The sequence below is a fragment of the Oncorhynchus kisutch genome, linkage group LG2 (assembly GCF_002021735.2).
Source record: "Oncorhynchus kisutch isolate 150728-3 linkage group LG2, Okis_V2, whole genome shotgun sequence".
Classification (NCBI taxonomy): Eukaryota; Metazoa; Chordata; class Actinopteri; order Salmoniformes; family Salmonidae; genus Oncorhynchus; species Oncorhynchus kisutch.
Genome location: NC_034175.2, coordinates 21,525,824 through 21,544,549, shown reverse-complemented (window position 1 = coordinate 21,544,549; position 18,726 = coordinate 21,525,824). Strand labels below are relative to the sequence as shown.

Genomic DNA, 18,726 nt, shown 5'->3' with positions numbered 1-18,726 from the left:
TCCTCTCTCTGTCTCTTCCCCTCCGTCCCTCTCTCTCTCTTCCCCTCCGTCCCTCTCTCTGTCTCTTCCCCTCCGTCCCTCTCTCTCTCTTCCCCTCCGTCCCTCTCTCTCTCTTCCCCTCCGTCCCTCTCTCTCTCTTCCCCTCCGTTCCTCTCTCTCTCTTCCCCTCCGTTCCTCTCTCTCTCTCTTCTCCTCCGTCCCTCTCTCTTCCCCTCCGTCCCTCTCTTTCTATCTTCCCCTCCGTCCCTCTCTTTCTATCTTCCCCTCCGTCCCTCTCTTTCTCTCTTCCCCTCCGTCCCTCTCTCTCTTTCTCTCTTCCCCTCCGTCCCTCTCTCTCTCTTCCCCTCCGTCCCTCTCTCTCTCTTCCCCTCCGTCCCTCTCTCTCTCTTCCCCTCCGTTCCTCTCTCTCTCTTCCCCTCCGTTCCTCTCTCTCTCTCTTCTCCTCCATCCCTCTCTCTTCCCCTCCGTCCCTCTCTTTCTATCTTCCCCTCCGTCCCTCTCTTTCTATCTTCCCCTCCGTCCCTCTCTCTCTTTCTCTCTTCCCCTCCGTCCCTCTCTCTCTTCCCCTCCGTCCCTCTCTCTCTCTTCCACTCCATCCCTCTCTCTCTCTCTCTTCCAGGAGAAAGAGATGGTGGATGCAGCCGGCCGAGTGTTTGAGGACTGGGAATTCCGTGTCCTGGAGAGCGAGGCCGGAATAGAGGAGGAGGAGAGCGAAGGAAAGATGGAAGAGAAGGAGAGAGGGAACGAGGAAGATAAAGAGAAGGAGATCTCATGCCAAAAGAATGCTGTCAACTCAGCGCAGGTAAGCCAGGGTCGACAAATAAGAAGACGACAACATTTCAGAGAATCTCACACGTTCAAGCTGGTTCTACTAGTTTGGTTAGAAGCTTATCCCCCACCACAGACTCTCTCTAAATGCCCCCTTCCTCTCCCCCCCAACGGTAGTCACTCTCTGTTTGGAAACTGCTCATCACATGTAACCCCCCCCCCCCCCAACAGTAGTCACTCTCTGTTTGGAAACTGCTCCTCACATGTAACCCCCCCCACCCCCCCAACAGTAGTCACTCTCTGTTTGGAAACTGCTCCTCACATGTAACCCCCCCACCCCAACAGTAGTCACTCTCTGTTTGGAAAATGCTCCTTACATGTAACCCCCCGCCCCCCAACCTCCTCTTCTTAAACTGAGACATGAGCGTGAACTCTCCCTTCTCCTCACACTCTACGGTATCACCCTCCACTGTCACATGACTGCACAAACAAGTTAGGCAATTGCATCAGAGGCCACTTTGGGAGGGAGGGAAAGTGGAGAAAGATGTATAGATGAAGGGAGAGCTCGTCAATTGAGGAAATGTATGAGGAAAGGAGAGGGACTAAAAGTAGAGAATGGAGAGAGATGGTAAAAAGGGGTATGGTGAGAGTGGTGGGGAGGGGTTGAAGGATAAAAGGAAGGATTGTATCGTGAGGGAGCGAGAAGAAAGAAAGAGGATAAACTTAGGAAATCATGTGATGAGGTGGAAAAGTAGAGAGAGAGAGAGAGAGAGAGAGAGAGATATGAAACAAGTAATAGTGATGAAAAGAGGGGAGGAGAGAGAGAGAGTGGGAGAGAGTTGATTCAGCTGCACTGTGGCCTTGCTTGGGTTGACAGCTCATCTCTATACCCCTCTCTCTCTCTCTGTCTCTATCTCCTCCTCTCTGACATATTAACTGTGCTGAGCTGACATCACTAATTCTTTATTCCCTGTCATCTCCCACTCCTCTCCTCTGTCATTCGTCCCTCATCTCCTCTCATAACTCCAATGTTGGAAGGTGTGCCGTTGAACACACCTAGAGTAACTGACTATTGACACAAGTCGTGAGACATAACAGATAAGATGCTGTGCACATTTAACACAACAACTCTATAATGCTAACAACAACACCGTCTGGCTAACATGCCACTGGACGTACAGAACATGAATGACAGGAGACAGAATGACGCGGTGTTTAATATTAAAGTGTCTGCCGTTTCATTTGTCGATTTCTTTTCTTTATTCATTGCTTTCTTCAGGAGCGAGTCCAGCAGCTTGAGAAGCAGTTGAAGGAGATGGAGCGAGAGAAGGACAGAGAGATGAATGCCTTCAAGAAGGAGAGGAGAGAATTGCTCCACACCACTCAAAGGGTAATGAAGGGAACAGAGGCTGATGATCAGCAAATGTCAGAACTTCAACTTTATTTATTGATTATTTGTCAGGGAAATTAGGATGATGTCGTATATTCCCGGTGGTTCAAGTATGATAAATATGATACATTCAATGATTGTCCCTGCTTGTGCCATCAAACCCCTGCAACTTATCCAGAACACTGCCGCCCGCCTAGTTTTCAACCTTCCCAAGTTCTCTCATGTCACCCTACTGGTCTACTGATAGCTACTTTATTGAGGAAAAAATGTACTTTCTATGCCTGTGATATGTGGTTGTACCACCTAGCTATCTTAAGATGAATGCACAAACTGCGTATGCTAAATGACTACAATGTAACATGTAAATTAAGTGCTTGGAAGCTAGATAAGAATGTCCGTTGTTGCCAGTGTTTTTATTCAATATTCATAATGGTTGTCTGAATTGCCAAAGCGTGTGATTTGTCAACTCCCTGCTTGGACAGTGATATGGTTTGTTGTTGAACCAATGGCATGCCTTTGATTAGAATTATGACAGGGGGAGTTGAAAAGGGGGAGGAGACTAGTTAGAGACAGGGAAAGAGTACAACTGAGCTTAGAGAGTGAGAGAGAGAAAGAGGCATGACTGAAGAAAGAGAGGGAGGGAGGGAAGGAAGAAACAGGGAAGAGAAAAGCAGAACAGGGGAGGGTGACTGTGAGGGAGAGAGAGAAGGGAATGAGTGAAGATAAGCTGAGAGAACTTAAAAGCGTTGCTGCAACACCGGTAAGTGGAGAGACACGACAAATCAAATATGCATGCTTCAAGTGTCTTTAGATTGCGTTAATCAGAAATGGGATTTAATACAGGCTAAGTGTGTCAGTTAATAGTAGGACGAGAGAGGGAGTGTACAAGGGAGTGGCAGATAGGGGGAGAAAGGAGGGACAGACAATGTGTTTCTGTACAACTGTGTCTGAATACAATATGACTTTGTATGACATGCTGGGGTAGTCATATGGGTAGGAGTCACTAATGAGAAGACATGGAACTGTTTTTGGCAGAGAGAAATTGATTTCATTGCTCATCCAGACACGAGAGATCGAGAGAGAGAGAGACTGAGACGGGTTAACAGAGAATGCATGCCGCTTCCGAATTGCTTATGCGTCTGTGAGTCAGGGAGAAGGGGTGGGAGGGCAACCGAGATATAGTGAGAGGGAGATAATGTTTTAACTCATTACAGTGGTGCCTGAGAGCTGGCCTGCGTTTTCCATTCTCAGTGAGTTGCAGAATGTCTTTTACTACCTGTTACACTCCTACTATGTCATTTCATGATGTGTCATGGCTAAATGTTGACACAACCGTCTTAGTGTGTCGTGTGGTCATCCAGGTCTTATGACTGACGGCCTGTCCTACCTAACTGACATGTCTAGGTTATAACAACAACATTCACTTGTCTATTTTTTCACTCTCCTCTTCACGGCTGAGTTTATGCCATAACCGGTTATATAACGGTCATACTCCCATCTCTTATCAGGTCTTGAAAGAGAAGAAGCCACTCGCTGATTGGTCCAACATCCCCAGCTCGGTCCCTTGCATGATGTCACTCTCGCCGCTGACCATTCACAAATCACCTCAGGTGTGTTGCCGGGCCATTACCACTGACACGGGTCATGTTTTCCAGTTGTATGTGACACATACTGTACATAAACACTGATTTTATTCACTTGTTTTTTTACTCCCAGTAATGTACTGAAACACAAACTCACAGTGTTATTCCCTAACTTCAGGAACAAGCCAAAGAATCTGCCAGTTTACCCCGGAGACGGAGCTCGCACCGCAACAATAAGCTCGCCGATAGGCCGGTCTCGGCGCAAGGTGAGCTATGATGGGTGTTTAATTATGAATTCCTTTGTCTTTTTTATTTGCTTTACTTCAGAGCATTTTTACATATTTGCTTTCTCTTTCTATTTGATCCTCTGTCTTTGTCTGTCTATTTGTTTAGTTCTACCCCATCTCTCTCTCTCTGCTTCTCTCTCCTCTCTCTCTCTCCCTCTCTCCTTCTCAATTCAATTCAATTCAATTCAAGGGCTTTATTGGCATGGGAAACATGTGTTAACATTGCCAAAGCAAGTGAGGTAGATAATATATAAAGTGAAATAAACAATAAAAATTAACAGTAGACATCACACATACAGAAGTTTCAAAACAATAAAGACATTACAAATGTCATAATATATATATATATATATACAGTGTTTTAACAATGTACAAATGGTAAGAGACACAAGATAAAATAAATAAGCATAGATATGCGTTGTATTTACAATGGTGTGTGTTCTTCACTGGTTGCCCTTTTCTCGTGGCAACAGGTCACAAATATTGCTGCTTTGATGGCACACTGTGGAATTTCACCCAGTAGATATGGGAGTTTTTCAAAATTGGATTTGTTTTCGAATTCTTTGTGGATCTGTGTAATCTGAAGGAAATATGTCTCTCTAATATGGTCATACATTGGGCAGGAGGTTAGGAAGTGCAGCTCAGTTTCCACCTCATTTTGTGGGCAGTGAGCATATAGCCTGTCTTCTCTTGAGAGCCATGTCTGCCTACGGCGGCCTTTCTCAATAGCAAGGCTATGCTCGCTGAGTCTGTACATAGTCAAAGCTTTCCTTAATTTTGGGTCAGTCACAGTGGTCAGGTATTCTGCCGCTGTGTACTCTCTGTGTAGGGCCAAATAGCATTCTAGTTTGCTCTGTTTTTTTTGTTAATTCTTTCCAATGTGTCAAGTAATTATCTTTTTGTTTTCTCATGATTTGGTTGGGTCTAATTGTGCTGCTGTCCTGGGACTCTGTAGGGTGTGTTTGTGAACAGAGCCCCAGGACCAGCTTGCTTAGGGGACTCTTCTCCAGGTTCATCTCTCTGTAGGTGATGGCTTTGTTGTGGAAGGTTTGGGAATCGCTTCCTTTTAGGTGGTTATAGAATTGAACAGCTCTTTTCTGGATTTGGATAATTAGTGGGTATCGGCCTAATTCTGCTTTGCATGCATTATTTGGTGTTCTACATTGTACACGGAGGATATTTTTGCAGAATTCTGCGTGCAGAGTCTCAATTTGGTGTTTGTCCCATTTTGTGAAGTCTTGGTTGGTGAGCAGACCCAGACCTCACAACCATAAAGGGCAATGGGCTCTATGACTGATTCCAGTATTTTTTAGCCAGATCCTAATTCGTATGTTGAAATATATGTTCCTTTTGATGGCATAGAATGCCCTTCTTGCCTTGTCTCTCAGATCGTTCACAGCTTTGTGGAAGTTACCTGTGATGCTGATGTTTAGGCCAAGGTATGTATAGTTTTTTGTGTGCTCTAGGGCAACAGTGTCTAGATGGAATTTGTATTTGTTGTCCTGGTGACTGGACCTTTTTTGGAACACCATTATTTTGGTCTTACTGAGATTTACTGTCAGGGCCCAGGTCTGACAGAATCTGTGCATAAGATCTAGGTGCTGCTGTAGGCCCTCCTTGGTTGGTGACAGAAGTACCAGATCATCAGCAAACAGCAGACATTTGACTTCGGATTCTAGTAGGGTGAGGCCGGGTGCTGCAGACTTTTCTAGTGCCCGCGCCAGTTCATTGATATATATGTTGAAGAGGGTGGGGCTTAAGCTGCATCCCTGTCTAACCCCACGACCCTGTGTGAAGAAATGTGTGTGTTTTTTGCCAATTTTAACCGCACACTTGTTGTTTGTGTACATGGATTTTATGATGTCGTATGTTTTACCCCCAACACCACTTTCCATCAGTTTGTATAGCAGACCCTCATGCCAAATTGAGTCGAAGGCTTTTTTGAAATCAACAAAGCATGAGAAGACTTTGCCTTTGTTTTGGTTTGTTTGGTTGTCAATTAGGGTGTGCAGGGTGAATACATGGTCTGTTGTACGGTAATTTGGTAAAAAGCCAATTTCACATTTGCTCAGTACATTGTTTTCATTGAGGAAGTGTACGAGTCTGCTGTTAATGATAATGCAGAGGATTTTCCCAAGGTTACTGTTGACGCATATTCCACGGTAGTTATTGGGGTCAAATTTGTCTCAATTTTTGTGGATTGGGGTGATCAGTCCTTGGTTCCAAATATTGGGGAAGATGCCAGAGCTAAGGATGATGTTAAAGAGTTTTAGTATAGCCAATTGGAATTTGTTGTTTGTTGTCTGTATATTGTCTGTATATTTGATCATAGTCTTTAATAGTTGATTCTAAGATCTGTATTTGATCATGTATATGTTTTTGCTCTTTATTCTTTGTTATAGAGCCAAAAAGATTGGAGAAGTGGTTTACCCATACATCTCCATTTTGGATAGATAATTCTTCGTGTTGTTGTTTGTTTAGTGTTTTCCAATTTTCCCAGAAGTGGTTAGAGTCTATGGATTCTTCAATTACATTGAGCTGATTTCTGACATGCTGTTCCTTCTTTTTCCGTAGTGTATTTCTGTATTGTTTTAGTGATTCACCATAGTGAAGGCGTAGACTCAGGTTTTCCGGGTCTCTATGTTTTTGGTTGGACAGGTTTCTCAATTTCTTTCTTAGATTTTTGCATTCTTCATCAAACCATTTGTCATTGTTGTCAAATATACTGTTAAGGTTTTCTACTGCTAAGTTTACACCTTCACTATTACAGTGGAACGTTTTACCCAGGAAATTGTCTAAAGGGGATTGAATTTGTTGTTGCCTAATTGTTTTTTGGTAGGTTTCCAAACTGCATTCCTTCCATCTATAGCATTTCTTAATGTTACTCAGTTCCTTTGGCTTTGATGCCTCATGATTGAGTATTGCTCTGTTTAAGTAGACTGTGATTTTGCCGTGGTCTGATAGGGGTGTCAGTGGGCTGACTGTGAACGCTCTGAGAGACTCTGGGTTGAGGTCAGTGATAAAGTAGTCTACAGTACTACTGCCAAGAGATGAGCTATAGGTGTACCTACCATAGGAGTCCCCTCGAAGCCTACCATTGACTATGTACATACCCAGCGTGCGACAGAGCTGCAGGAGTTGTGACCCGTTTTTGTTGGTTATGTTGTCATAGTTGTGCCTAGGGGGGCATATGTGGGAGGGAATGCTGTCACCTCCAGGCAGGTGTTTGTCCCCCTGTGTGCTGAGGGTGTCAGGTTCTTGTCCGGTTCTGACATTTAGGTCGCCACAGACTAGTACATGTCCCTGGGCCTGGAAATGATTGATTTCCCCCTCCAGGGTGGAGAAGCTGTCTTCATTAAAATATGGGGATTCTAGTGGGGGGATATAGGTAGCACACAGGAGGACATTTTTCTCTGTTAGGATAATTTCCTTTTGAATTTCTAGCCAAATGTAAAATGTTCCTGTTTTGATTAATTTAATGGAGTGAGTTAGGTCTGCTCTATACCAAATTAGCATACCCCCTGAGTCCCTTCCCTGTTTCACACCTGGTAGTTTGGTGGATGGGACTACCAGCTCTCTGTAACCTAGAGGGAAACCAGTGGGTCTGTCTCCTCTATACCAGGTTTCTTGCAGGATGACAATGTCTGTATTACCGATTTCTTTGGTGAAGTCCGGGTTTCTGCTCTTCAGGCCAAAGGCAGATGACCTCAGGCCTTGGATATTCCAGGATGATATAGTGAATGCTTTTTGTTCCATAGAGTGTCCAATGTTGTTGGTCGTGGTTTGGCCTCAGGCCAGTAAGTGTGAGCAGAGCCTGCTGAGCATCTGGTACATGCCATTGGCTTGGGCGAGTGTGAGAGTGGGGGTTGGGACTGTTTGCCCACTCACTACCTGGGCGTATGTGTGGCTTCCATGTTGAGGCCCTCTTTGCGGGGGTGGGGTGCATGGGGTGGGCAGGAGTGGCATAGGTCTGATCTGAGGGGGCCTAAATGGGGTGTGGGAATGGTTGACGTGGGGGGGGTGTTGAATGGTTGGGGTGGGGGTGTGGATGTGTCTGGGTGTGCGGTGGTCTGGATATAATTCCTATTGGCGTGGGTCCTCTATGTGTAGGTCCAGGGGGGGGGTCCTGCAGGTCTGGGAGGGTGTCTCGCTGGTCTGGGTGGGGTGTCTATTGACCTGTTGCTCCTGTGTGAAGTGTTGGGGATACGTTTGAGAGCGATGTCCTTTAGAGTTCGGGTAAAGGTGGGCACTGCTGCCTTGTAGAGGTGGACCTGGTCATAGAGGCTGTTCAAGTCCAGGGTGGAGTGGTGGGCCAGGAAAACGTTTGGTTTTGAGGCACAGTCACGGGAAATACTTGCGTTTACCCGCTGTATTGTGGCAGGGTGGAAGTCTTTTCGTGGTAGCAGGGTGGAGATAACCACTTGTGCGTTGGGGAAAGTAGAAGAAGCCTTTTCAATCACTCCCTTCAGTGCTGTGGCCACTCTTTCTTGCTGTGCTCTCAGGTCGTTTGTGCCTGTGTGTATTATTATGTGGCTGGGTGAGCCTAGTTTGGCCTCAGACAGAAGGTCTAGGGCGCGCTGGGTGTTTGGACACCAGAGTTTAGACACACTGTGTTTGGGAAAAAGTATTTTTTCTTCTATATATTTCCCATTTGAGTCCATAAGTAGTACAATCTGTGTCTTGTGTTTGTCCTCAGTGGGTGTGGGGGGGTTGTCAGAAGGGCTATCAGGCAGGCTGACAGGGGGGGTGCTCAGAGGGGGTGAGAGCCGCTGGGCTTGGGGTTCTTCATTTGTCTGTTCTGCTGTGATGTCGACTCTATGGTCAGGGTCTGGTGTGGACTGTTCTGCTGTGGTGTCGAGACTTTTGTTGGGTGCTGAGGTGGGCTGTTCTGCTGGCTTCTCTGTGGGGGTGGCCACCTCTCTAGTGGGTTGTTCTCTGTCGCACGCCGTCCCCCTCAACCTCTCCTCCATCCCCCTCACCCTCTCCTCCATCCCCCTCAACCTCTCCTCCACCAGCAGTCTGACACTCTCCTCTAGTGCTCTGTTCTGCTCCTCTTTCTCCTGTTGTATTTGTCTCACCACTGTCCAAAGTGCAGATATGTCTCTGTCCACCTCCAGCTCTCCGGGTCTGGTTAAGGGGCTGTTGTTGTGCTGGACTGTTGTCTGGGTCTGTGCTGACTGAAGTGTAATTACCTGCTGTTCCAGCTCCACCTGCCTTATCTCCAGCTGGGTGAATTTGTCCTTCATTTCAATGAGGGAGTGGTAATCTGTGCTGGGAGGTTGACTCTCTGCTGGGGGTTGCTCGTCTGTGGGGTTACATAATGAAGAGGTCTGGTCTGACCCGCTCGGTGTGGGGGTATCTTTATCAAGGGAGAGCTTCTCCTGCTGGGCTAATTCTTTGATTAGGTGAAAGTCCAGCTGAAACTGTTTGGGGTTACCCTGTACCATTACTGTTCCGGACTTATAGATATTTATATTACTTGACTCAGAGTCCTCATTATCAAGTATTCTGAGTTTCCACCCCTCGTTAATCCCCCCTCTCGTAACAAAGGGGTAGTGTGCTAATATAGCACTGTGCCATGCCAGGGGATGGTTTGTGTGGAAGATAAGGTTGCTGATGTTCCCATTTTTGTAATAGTCAGCAAAAAGTGTCTCTTGATTTTCCTTAAGGAGCTTCATTTTGTAATCTTTTCTTGACTTATCATTCTTTACATGCAAAGGGTACTGTATTTTAATTACCTCTGAACAGCGGGGCCTCTCCATTTGGTTGGGGTAGACTGTGTGACTCTCCTGCCATTGTTGGGCTAATGGGCTTTGACACCTCTCACTTGACACGTCAGTGCTAGTTGAAGCTGTATCAAGCTTGGCAGAATTATGTTAGAATTCAGTCCTTATAAAGTAATGTTGTGTATTTTTCTTCTTGGCTTTTGGCTTTTAAAATATAGTTTCAGACTAAGCATTACTCACTCAGTTCCAGGTTGGATGGTGTTTTCAGGTTTCTGTTGTTTTCCAGAGAATTTGCTGTATAGAGAAATAAATCGTGGTAGTTGTGAACCTTCCAGGTGATTCCGTAATTCCGTCCAAAATCAGGTTGTAGGTTTTAAGTTTTGATTTGAAGTGGGGGTTATGTTGTAGAGGGTAGAATCCAGTATGTGTTCCTGACAAAAAATCCAAGTTTATCTAACTCCTAATCTACCTTTTTTAAAGAAAATGCTGAAAAATGCAGGAGCTCATCTGATCCTGACCTCTCTGTCTATCTCTCTCTCTCTCTCTCTCTCTCTCTCTGTCTGTCTCTCTTCTCTCTCTCTCTGTCTGTCTCACTCTCTCTCTGTCTTTCTCTCTCCATCTCTCTCTCTCTGTCTGTCTCACTCTCTCTCTGTCTTTCTCTCTCCATCTCTCTCTGCTTCTCTCTCTTTCTCTCTCTCTCTCTCTCTCTCTCTCTCTCTCTCTCTCCCTCTCTCCTTCTCTCTCTCTCTGTCTGTCTCACTCTCTCTCTGTCTTTCTCTCTCCATCTCTCTCTTTCTCTCACTCTGCCTTTTCAGTCTCTGCTAAGACGTGTCAGTAGCAGATGTAGCTGTGTGTTATTACCATGCCGTGAGCAGGATATAGCTGTATGAACTGGATGAGCCAGTGGGGCTACTAGTCTATGGCTGTTTAGAAATTCTGTTCTGTTTGTTTGCTCCGCTGCTGCCTATACCCCATTTCCACGATCTCTCTCTAACCCACTGTGTGTGTTTGTGCGCTGTCATCCTCTCTCTCCCTCTCCATTCTCTCCCCTTTTCTCATGCTCTCCTTACCCTGTCTCTTATATAATATAATACGTGCTATGTATACTGTTTTTGTGTCCCTTCCTCTTTCTCTCTCTCTCTCTCTGTCTCCATCTCTTTCACAGGGCTGGTGAGAATGGTACCTGACAGTCCGAGCCCAGAGCGCTTCACTTCCCCTCTCCCCTCCCACCGGCACAGCAACGGGCACAGCAACGGGCACATCAACGGGCACAGACCTGGGCCCAGCAATGGCAGTGATCTCCTCACCCCCTGTAACAGTGCTAGTAGCTCCCGTGCTGCCAGGTCAGTGGAGGGGGAAATTGGGTAATTGGGTCAGCGTGGAGATGTAGTTGATGTGAGGTGGAGTGGGATAGACTGGTCAGGTGAGTTTTCTAGGTGTGTGTAAGTGAAATATAAATGCTGCTCTCAGTCTGTGCATGGACAATAATGACAGTAACTCTGCTGAAATATGTATTTTTCCTTCTCCCTCCAGCCCAAATCTGGGACTTTTAAACCTGGTGGAGATTGAGAGGAGACTGAGGGAGGCCAAAGCGGAGAGAGAGAGGCTTCTCAAAGAGAGGGTGAGTCACCACCATTAATATCCCTAATCACTTCAGACACAGCTTTAGACGTGCCAGGTCATATTCATTAGGGCACACTGTAACACAACGTTTAAAAACAGTTTGTTGCCCTCCCGGGTGGCGCTGTGCCACCAGAGACTCTGGGTTCGAGCCCAGGCTCTGTCGCAGCCGGGCCATGACCGAGAGGTCCATGGGGCGACGCACAATTGGCCTAGCGTCGTCCGGGTTAGGAAGGTTTTGGCCGGTAGGGATGTCCTTGTCTCATCGCACACTAGCGACTCCTGTGGCGGGCCGGGCGCAGTGCACGCTAACCAGGTCGCCAGGTGCACGGTGTTTCCTCCGACACATTGGTGCGGCTGGCTTCCGGGTTGGATGCGCGCTGTGTTTTAGAAGCAGTGCGGCTTGGTTGGGTTGTGTTTCAGAGGAAGTATTGCTTTCGACCTTCGTCTCTCCCGAGCCCGTACGGGAGTTGTAGGGATGAGACAAGATAGTAACTACTAACAATTGGATTCCACGAAAAAGGGGGTATAAAATCAAATAAAACAAGTTGTTTATTATTGGACAGTTAATTCAGGTAGTCCTTCCTTGTTTCAGTCAGTTTTCTTCTGTTTGTTGCTTAATAATGAACACAAACCTGTTGTGTGACCACTTACTGATTACCGTAGATAATTAACATGACCACCAGAAGAAAAAACACTGTGAAATAGAAGAACACTTCATAGAAAACGAACATACTCTCCTATGTATTTATTAGAAGCTAAAAACTTGTTTTATATGAGGCGTCAGTACAGAATTTCACCTTTTATTTTAGAGTATTTTCATACATATCTGTTTTACCGTTTAGAATTGACTGCACTTTATTTGTCTAGTGTCCCCATTTTTAAGGTGTCATAGGTGTCTTGACAAATTCACTTATAGTGTAGTCAAAAGTTTAGTATTTGGTTCAATATTCCTAGCACACAATGACTACATCAAGATTGTGACTCTACAAACATGTTGGATGCATTTGCAGTTTGTTTTGGTTACGTTTCAGATTATGTTGCGCTCATTAGAATGGTGTCATTTTGGACTCACTTTTATTGTAAATAAGAATAGAATATGTTTCTGAACACTTCCACATTAATGTGGATGCTACCATGATTACGGATAATCATGAATGAATTGTGAATTAATGATGAATGAGAAAGTTAGGTGCACAAGGATCATACCCCCAAAACATGCCAACCTTTTAAGGGAATTTGTCCAAATACTTATGACACCTTCAAATGGGGGGACTAGATACATAAAGTGCTTTCATTTCTAAATGGTAAATTGTATGAAAATACCCTCAAATAAAAGGTGACATTCTGTACTGTTGCCTCATGTAAAAATATAATCTCAAATCCAAAAATGCTGGAGTATAGAGACAAATGAACTTTTAGCTTTACTGTCCAAATAAATACGTAGTATGCCTCAGCCTAGATATTGTACTTCATCTTATCCCCCTGTTGTCAATAAAAGTATGCCTCTTTCTAAAAAAGAAAAACTAATTGATGGTCTTTGAAGGGAGTCACCTTCTCCTCCAATATGATTGATAAGGACACGAGGAGATAGGATGCACAGAACGGATCATTGAGATGGAGCCTGTGTGTTGATCCAGGAGGAAAGGAGGCAGGTGGTGGTGGTGGAGGAGAGGAGGCAGAGAGAGCTGGCGGGCCGAGGAGCAGCAGAACCAGTAAAGTCCCAGAGCAGGCTAGTCCCTGACCCAGAGGAGAAGCCCAAAACCACCAGTCCTGTCCCCAGCTCCCCTGAGGTACGTCTGTCTGGCTGCTCTGTCTTTCTGTCTGGCTGTACTGTCTGTCTGTCTGGTTGCTCTGGCTATCTGTATTGTCTGTCTGTCTGTGTGCTCCATAGCGTTATACATCCTTTCTCCAACCTCTCCTTTTCCCCTGCTTATTACTCTCTCAATCTGTCTTTCTTTCTGTCTCCTTCTCACTAACCTTGTGATGTTGACCTGTTTCATTTGACATGTCTATTGTGACATGATATACATTATACTCATTATTCTTCTCAGCGCTCGCTACCTCTCTTCCTCTCTGCGAACTTTGACCTGCGGGCCCACGTGGAGTCGCTGGGTCACGGGGTGGCGGGGTGCATGGGCCTGCGTATGTCCCCGCGCCGCTGTGCCGGCTTCTTGACCAAGCGAGGCGGGCGGGTAAAGACCTGGAGGAGGAGGTGGTTCCTCTTCGATATGGACCACAGGCGGCTAGCCTACTACACAGGTGAGGGGGCTGAGAGAGAGAGACTGTGTGTGTGTTGGTTGTTGGTGTGTATAAGCCTAAATGCTAGGGCTGTTGCGGTGACCCTATTACCGCCACACCGGCAGTCATGAGTCATGACCGCAGTAAAATTCCACCTGACCGTTGAGTCACGGTAATCTCCTGTTATGCACTCTGCACATGCTTTGGTAGTACCCAACTTGCTAATGACCATCAGGTCCTAACAGCCTGATACTCAGGGCTCTATTGTCCCTCTAACCACTCTGACATCATGGCAAATGCCATCGAAAATCACATCAAACACTTATCATCAAAACAGCATCATGCTTTTAAAACTAACCTCACTGTGATGATCAATTTGAAGAAGGAAGTTCAACAGCAGTTTGAAACAGTGTAAAACATGATCATTGTAGTTGTTCTTTCAAAACCTAACAAGGAAATGGACAGCTTTCTAAGGTGCGGATTAGTTCAAAACATCCATAGGCATATTATAGTTTATGCATCAATATCAAATCAAACTTTCTTTTTCACATGAGACGAATACAAATTGTGTAGACCTTACCGTGAAATGCTTACTTACAAGCCCGTAACCAACAGTGCAGTTCAAGAAAGAGTTAAGAAAATATTTACCAAATTAACTAAAGTAAAAAATTATAAAAAGTAACACTATAAAATAACAATAAGGAGGCTATATTACAGGGTGTAACGGTACCAAGTCAATGTGCGGGGTTACAGGTTAGTCGAGGTAATTTGTACATGTAGGTAGGGGTGAAGTGACTATGCATAGAGAATAAACAGCGTGTAGCAGCAGTGTAAAAAACAAATGGAGGGGGGGTGTCAATGTAAATAATCCGGTGGCCATTTGGTTAATTGTTCAGCAGTTTTATGGCTTGGGGGTAGAAGCTGTTAAGGAGCCTTTTGGTCCTAGACTTGGTGCTTCGGTACCACTTGCTGTGCGGTAGCAGAGAAAACAGTCTATGACTTGATTGACTGGTGTCTTTGAAAAATGTTTGGTCTTTCCTCTGACACCGCCTAGTATATAGGTCCTAGATGGCAGGAAGCTTGGCCCCAGTGATGTACTGGGCAGTATGCACTACCCTCTGTAGCGCCTTACGGCCAGATGCCGAGCAGTTAACATACCAGGCAGTGATGCAACTGGTCAGGATCCTCTCGATGGTGCAGCTGTAGAACTTTTTGAGGATCTGGGGACCCATGCCAATTTTTTTCAGTCTCCTGAGGGGGAAAATATATTGCCGTGCCATCTTCACGACTGTCTTGGCGTGCTTTGACAATGTTAGTGATGTGGACACCAAGGAACTTGAGGCTCTCAAACCCACTCCACTACAGCCCCGTTGATGAGAATGAGGGTGTGCTCTGTCATCCTTTTCATGTAGTCCACAATCATCTCCTTTGGCTTGATCACGTTGAGGGAGAGGTTGTTGCCCTGGCACCACACGGCCAGGTCTCTGATCTCCTCTCTATCGTCGTTGTCGGTGATCAGGCCTACCACTGTTGTGTCATCGGCAAATGTAATGATGGTGTTGGAGTCATGCCTGGCCATGCAGTCAGGGGGGCTGAGCACGCACCCCTGAGGGGCCCCCATGTTGAGGATCAGCGTGGCAGATGTGTTACCTACCCTTACCACCTTAGGGTGGCCCGTCAGGAAGTCCAGGATCCAGTTGCAGAGGGAGGTGTTTAGTCCCAGGGTCCTTAGCTTAGTGATAAGCTTTGAGGGCACTATGGTGATGAAACGCTGAGCTGTAGTCAATTAATAGCATTCTCACATAGGTGTTCCTTTTGTCCAGGTGTGAAAGGGCAGTGTGGAGTGCAATAGATATTGCATCATTTGTGGATCTGTTGGGGCGGTATGCAAATTTGGGTGGGTCTAGGGTTTCTGGGATAAGGATGTTGATGTGAGCCATGACCAGCCTTTCAAAGCACTTCATGGCTACAGACGTGAGTGTTATGGGTCGGTAGTCATTTAGGCAGGTTACCTTAGTGTTCTTGGGCACAGGCAGTATGGTGATCTGCTTGAAAAATGTTGGTGTTACAGACTCAGACAGTTGGCCAGTGCATGCTTGGAGTACACGTCCTGGTAATCCGTCTGGCCCTGCGGCCTTGTGAATATTGACCTGTTTTGTCTTACTCACATCAGATACGTAGAGTGTGATCACACAGTCGTCCGGAACAGCTGATGCTCTCATGCATGAGTCAGTGTTACTTGCCTCGAAGCGAGCATAGAAGTTATTTAGCTCGTCTGGTAGGCTTGTGTCATTGGACAGCCTGTGGCTGTGCTTCCCAACTAAAGTTGCAAAACTCTGAATCTAGCATAATATTGGACCTGTTTCGAAATGATCACTTTTACGCTCAACATAGCCACTTCATATGCCCACTCGCTCCGGAATGGGAAAAATATTCTTTATATTTTATTCAGATAAGTTCAATTATATTCTTCTTGCTATAAAATCTTATAATATAAAATAATGGCATAAGACTTAGAAGCATATCTTGTCAGCTCAATAAACAGGCCTAAATCCCATGGCCCTCAAACTCAAGTCAGTGCCACTGCATTTTTTCATTGTTCCCCTCTAATTGGGACTGATTTAGACCTGGGACACCAGGTGTGTGCAATTAATTATCAGGTAGAACAGAAAACCAGCAGGCTCAGGACCTCATAGGATAAGAGTTGAGTATCCCTGGCCTATGACATTGAGCATAGCCAGAAAACCTACAGTAGGCCAACTCATATTCTGTTCTTCTGAAATGGATTTATTGTGATGGTGTATATTCAATTGATTTATTATAATCTTTTTTCAATGTAGATGTTGCAAAGGCCTCACATCAGCGGCTTGTATGCGTGGAGGCCTGGAGATGCTAAACGTGTTTATGTTAATTGCCGGTCAATTACTGTGAGACTGGCAGTCTTTTGCATGACAATAATCAGCTGACAAAATGTAATGACCACAGCCCTACTAAATGCCTATGTGATTTGTGTCTGTCTGTCTCTCTCCCTCTTTCTTTCTCTCGTTCTCCCTCAAATTGACTATTGTTTACCTTCAGACTGTGATGAGAGGAAGCTGAAGGGGGTGATCTACTTCCAGGCTATAGAGGAAGTCTACTATGACCACCTGCGCACAGCCACTTCAGTGAGTCCTCATATACAGTATTTTGTCACCATAGAGAGGGAACAATGTGCCCATGATATCACCACAACTGTTAAAGAGATGATCCATTCATGCATTCAATGCTTGAAACCAAATCCCAAGAATTATCGCTCTCCCACCATTCATCTCACTCTCTCGCTCTCTCTCTCTCTCAGTCTCCGCGGCCCAGCCTTACGTTCTGTGTGAAGACGTACGAGCGCCTCTTCTTCCTGGTGGCGCCCAGTGCCGAGGCCATGAGGATCTGGATGGACGTCATTGTCACAGCAACAGACGAGCACAGCCGCTACTGACCTTGACTTTACACCTGTCCCCTTTCCTGTGTCTGTCTGACCTACCCCTTGGACTGAACCTCCATTCACCTGGCTGACCTGGCTAACCTGGCTACAGTTTCAGCAGTTTACATTATGTGGGGAAAACTGCAATCTTCAACCTCCACCCTCCAATGCGTGTAGGACCCAGCAAGACTGCCATTTTGCTGCCTGAACTTTATGTCACATGAGTGGTGGAGGTGAGGAGTGATGAGCAGAACATAACGTTCAGGAAAGCTCTTCCTGAAGGAACTGACATTTGATTCTGGATAGTTTCTTAGGAGCTTTGATGACATGGGACTGAGTGGCAGACTGTTACAGGTTCTGTGTGGAACAAGAGACATTTGGGGGAGGGACAAGGCCATGGGAATATAAAGACGTGGAAGTGCAAGCTGGAGCAACCATTTGACATCTTAGAGTCAGTGCCAACCATGAAATACTGACTGACAAACCTGATGTCTTTTTATTAGTCTCAAATCAGGATTTAATGGTTGGTGTCTCTCTAGCAGCTGTGTTTGAGCTCCCTCTTGTGGCCAGATTAAAGTATTGAAGTACTACAGCTCCCATTGAAATATGCAGGTAACTGCCAAAATAATGGAAACACCAGCATAGTGTGCCACCACGAGCAAGAACAGTTTCAATGCACCTTGGCATGGATTCTGCAATGGTCTGGAATTCTATTGGGGGGATGCGACACCATTCTTCCATAAGAAATTTGATAATTTTGTGTTTTGTTTGGTGGAAAACGCTGTCTCAGGCGCCGCTCCAGAATCTCTCATAAGTGTTCAATTGGCTTGAGATCTGGTGACTGAGTTGGCCACGGCATATGGCTTTACATCGTATTAATGCTCATCAAATCATTCAGTGACCCCTCATGCCCTGTGGATGGGGGCATTGTCATCTTATGGTGGCATAGCCATGGGAGACAAAATAATAGACAAAATGATGGCCAGCTCAGCATTTTTATACATGACCCTAAGCATGATGGGATATCAATTGTTTCATTAACTCAGGGACCACACCTGTGTGGAAGCACCTGCTTTCAACATACTTTGTATCCCTCATTAACTCAAGTGTTTCCATTCTTTTGGCAGTTACCTGTACATGTATGTCTGTATTGAACATTGGTATATTTATCATCTGTCAAAAGGGCTGTTCAGAGTCAATCAAAACACTGACCGATCATTCAGGTCTTAAAATGGATTGTTTTTTTTGTTTGTTTTTTACAATATCAACACAGAAATACTATATGCTTATAAATATGTATTATTAATATTGTCATTATTATTATGATCATTAAAGGTTTTTCATACACTTTTGGTGAAAACCTTCCCTTACTGATTTGCGTACTTCAATGTCTACTTGAAAACAACTTTTTAATTATGCTTTTTATTTTTAGTATTTTAACTTTACTTTCCTGCCAGACAGCTATAGAGCTATACAAACTGGCACCCACAATTGTATATACAGTGGGGCAAAAAAGTATTTAGTCAGCCACCAATTGTGCATTTTCTCCCACTTAAAAAGATGAGAGAGGCCTGTAATTTTCATAGGTACACTTCAACTATGACAGACAAAATGAGAAGAAAAAAAATCCAGAAAATCACATTGTAGGATTTTG

The 18,726-nt window shown here is 45.2% G+C and overlaps 1 protein-coding gene across 1 annotated transcript in view; it reads left to right on the top strand.

Annotated features, from left to right (window-relative positions):
- LOC109903783 (pleckstrin homology-like domain family B member 3) overlaps positions 1 to 18,446 on the top strand; it is a 31,704-nt gene extending 13,258 nt beyond the window's left edge. The window contains exons 6-15 of the mRNA XM_031790819.1: positions 620 to 802; positions 2,048 to 2,158; positions 3,667 to 3,768; positions 3,920 to 4,007; positions 10,920 to 11,097; positions 11,288 to 11,375; positions 13,015 to 13,167; positions 13,429 to 13,636; positions 16,694 to 16,779; positions 16,953 to 18,446. Of these exons, the coding sequence (XP_031646679.1) occupies positions 620 to 802; positions 2,048 to 2,158; positions 3,667 to 3,768; positions 3,920 to 4,007; positions 10,920 to 11,097; positions 11,288 to 11,375; positions 13,015 to 13,167; positions 13,429 to 13,636; positions 16,694 to 16,779; positions 16,953 to 17,087 (1,332 nt within the window). The 3' untranslated portion in view covers positions 17,088 to 18,446. The remainder of the gene's footprint in view (positions 1 to 619; positions 803 to 2,047; positions 2,159 to 3,666; positions 3,769 to 3,919; positions 4,008 to 10,919; positions 11,098 to 11,287; positions 11,376 to 13,014; positions 13,168 to 13,428; positions 13,637 to 16,693; positions 16,780 to 16,952) is intronic.
- The last annotated feature ends 280 nt before the right edge of the window (positions 18,447 to 18,726 follow it).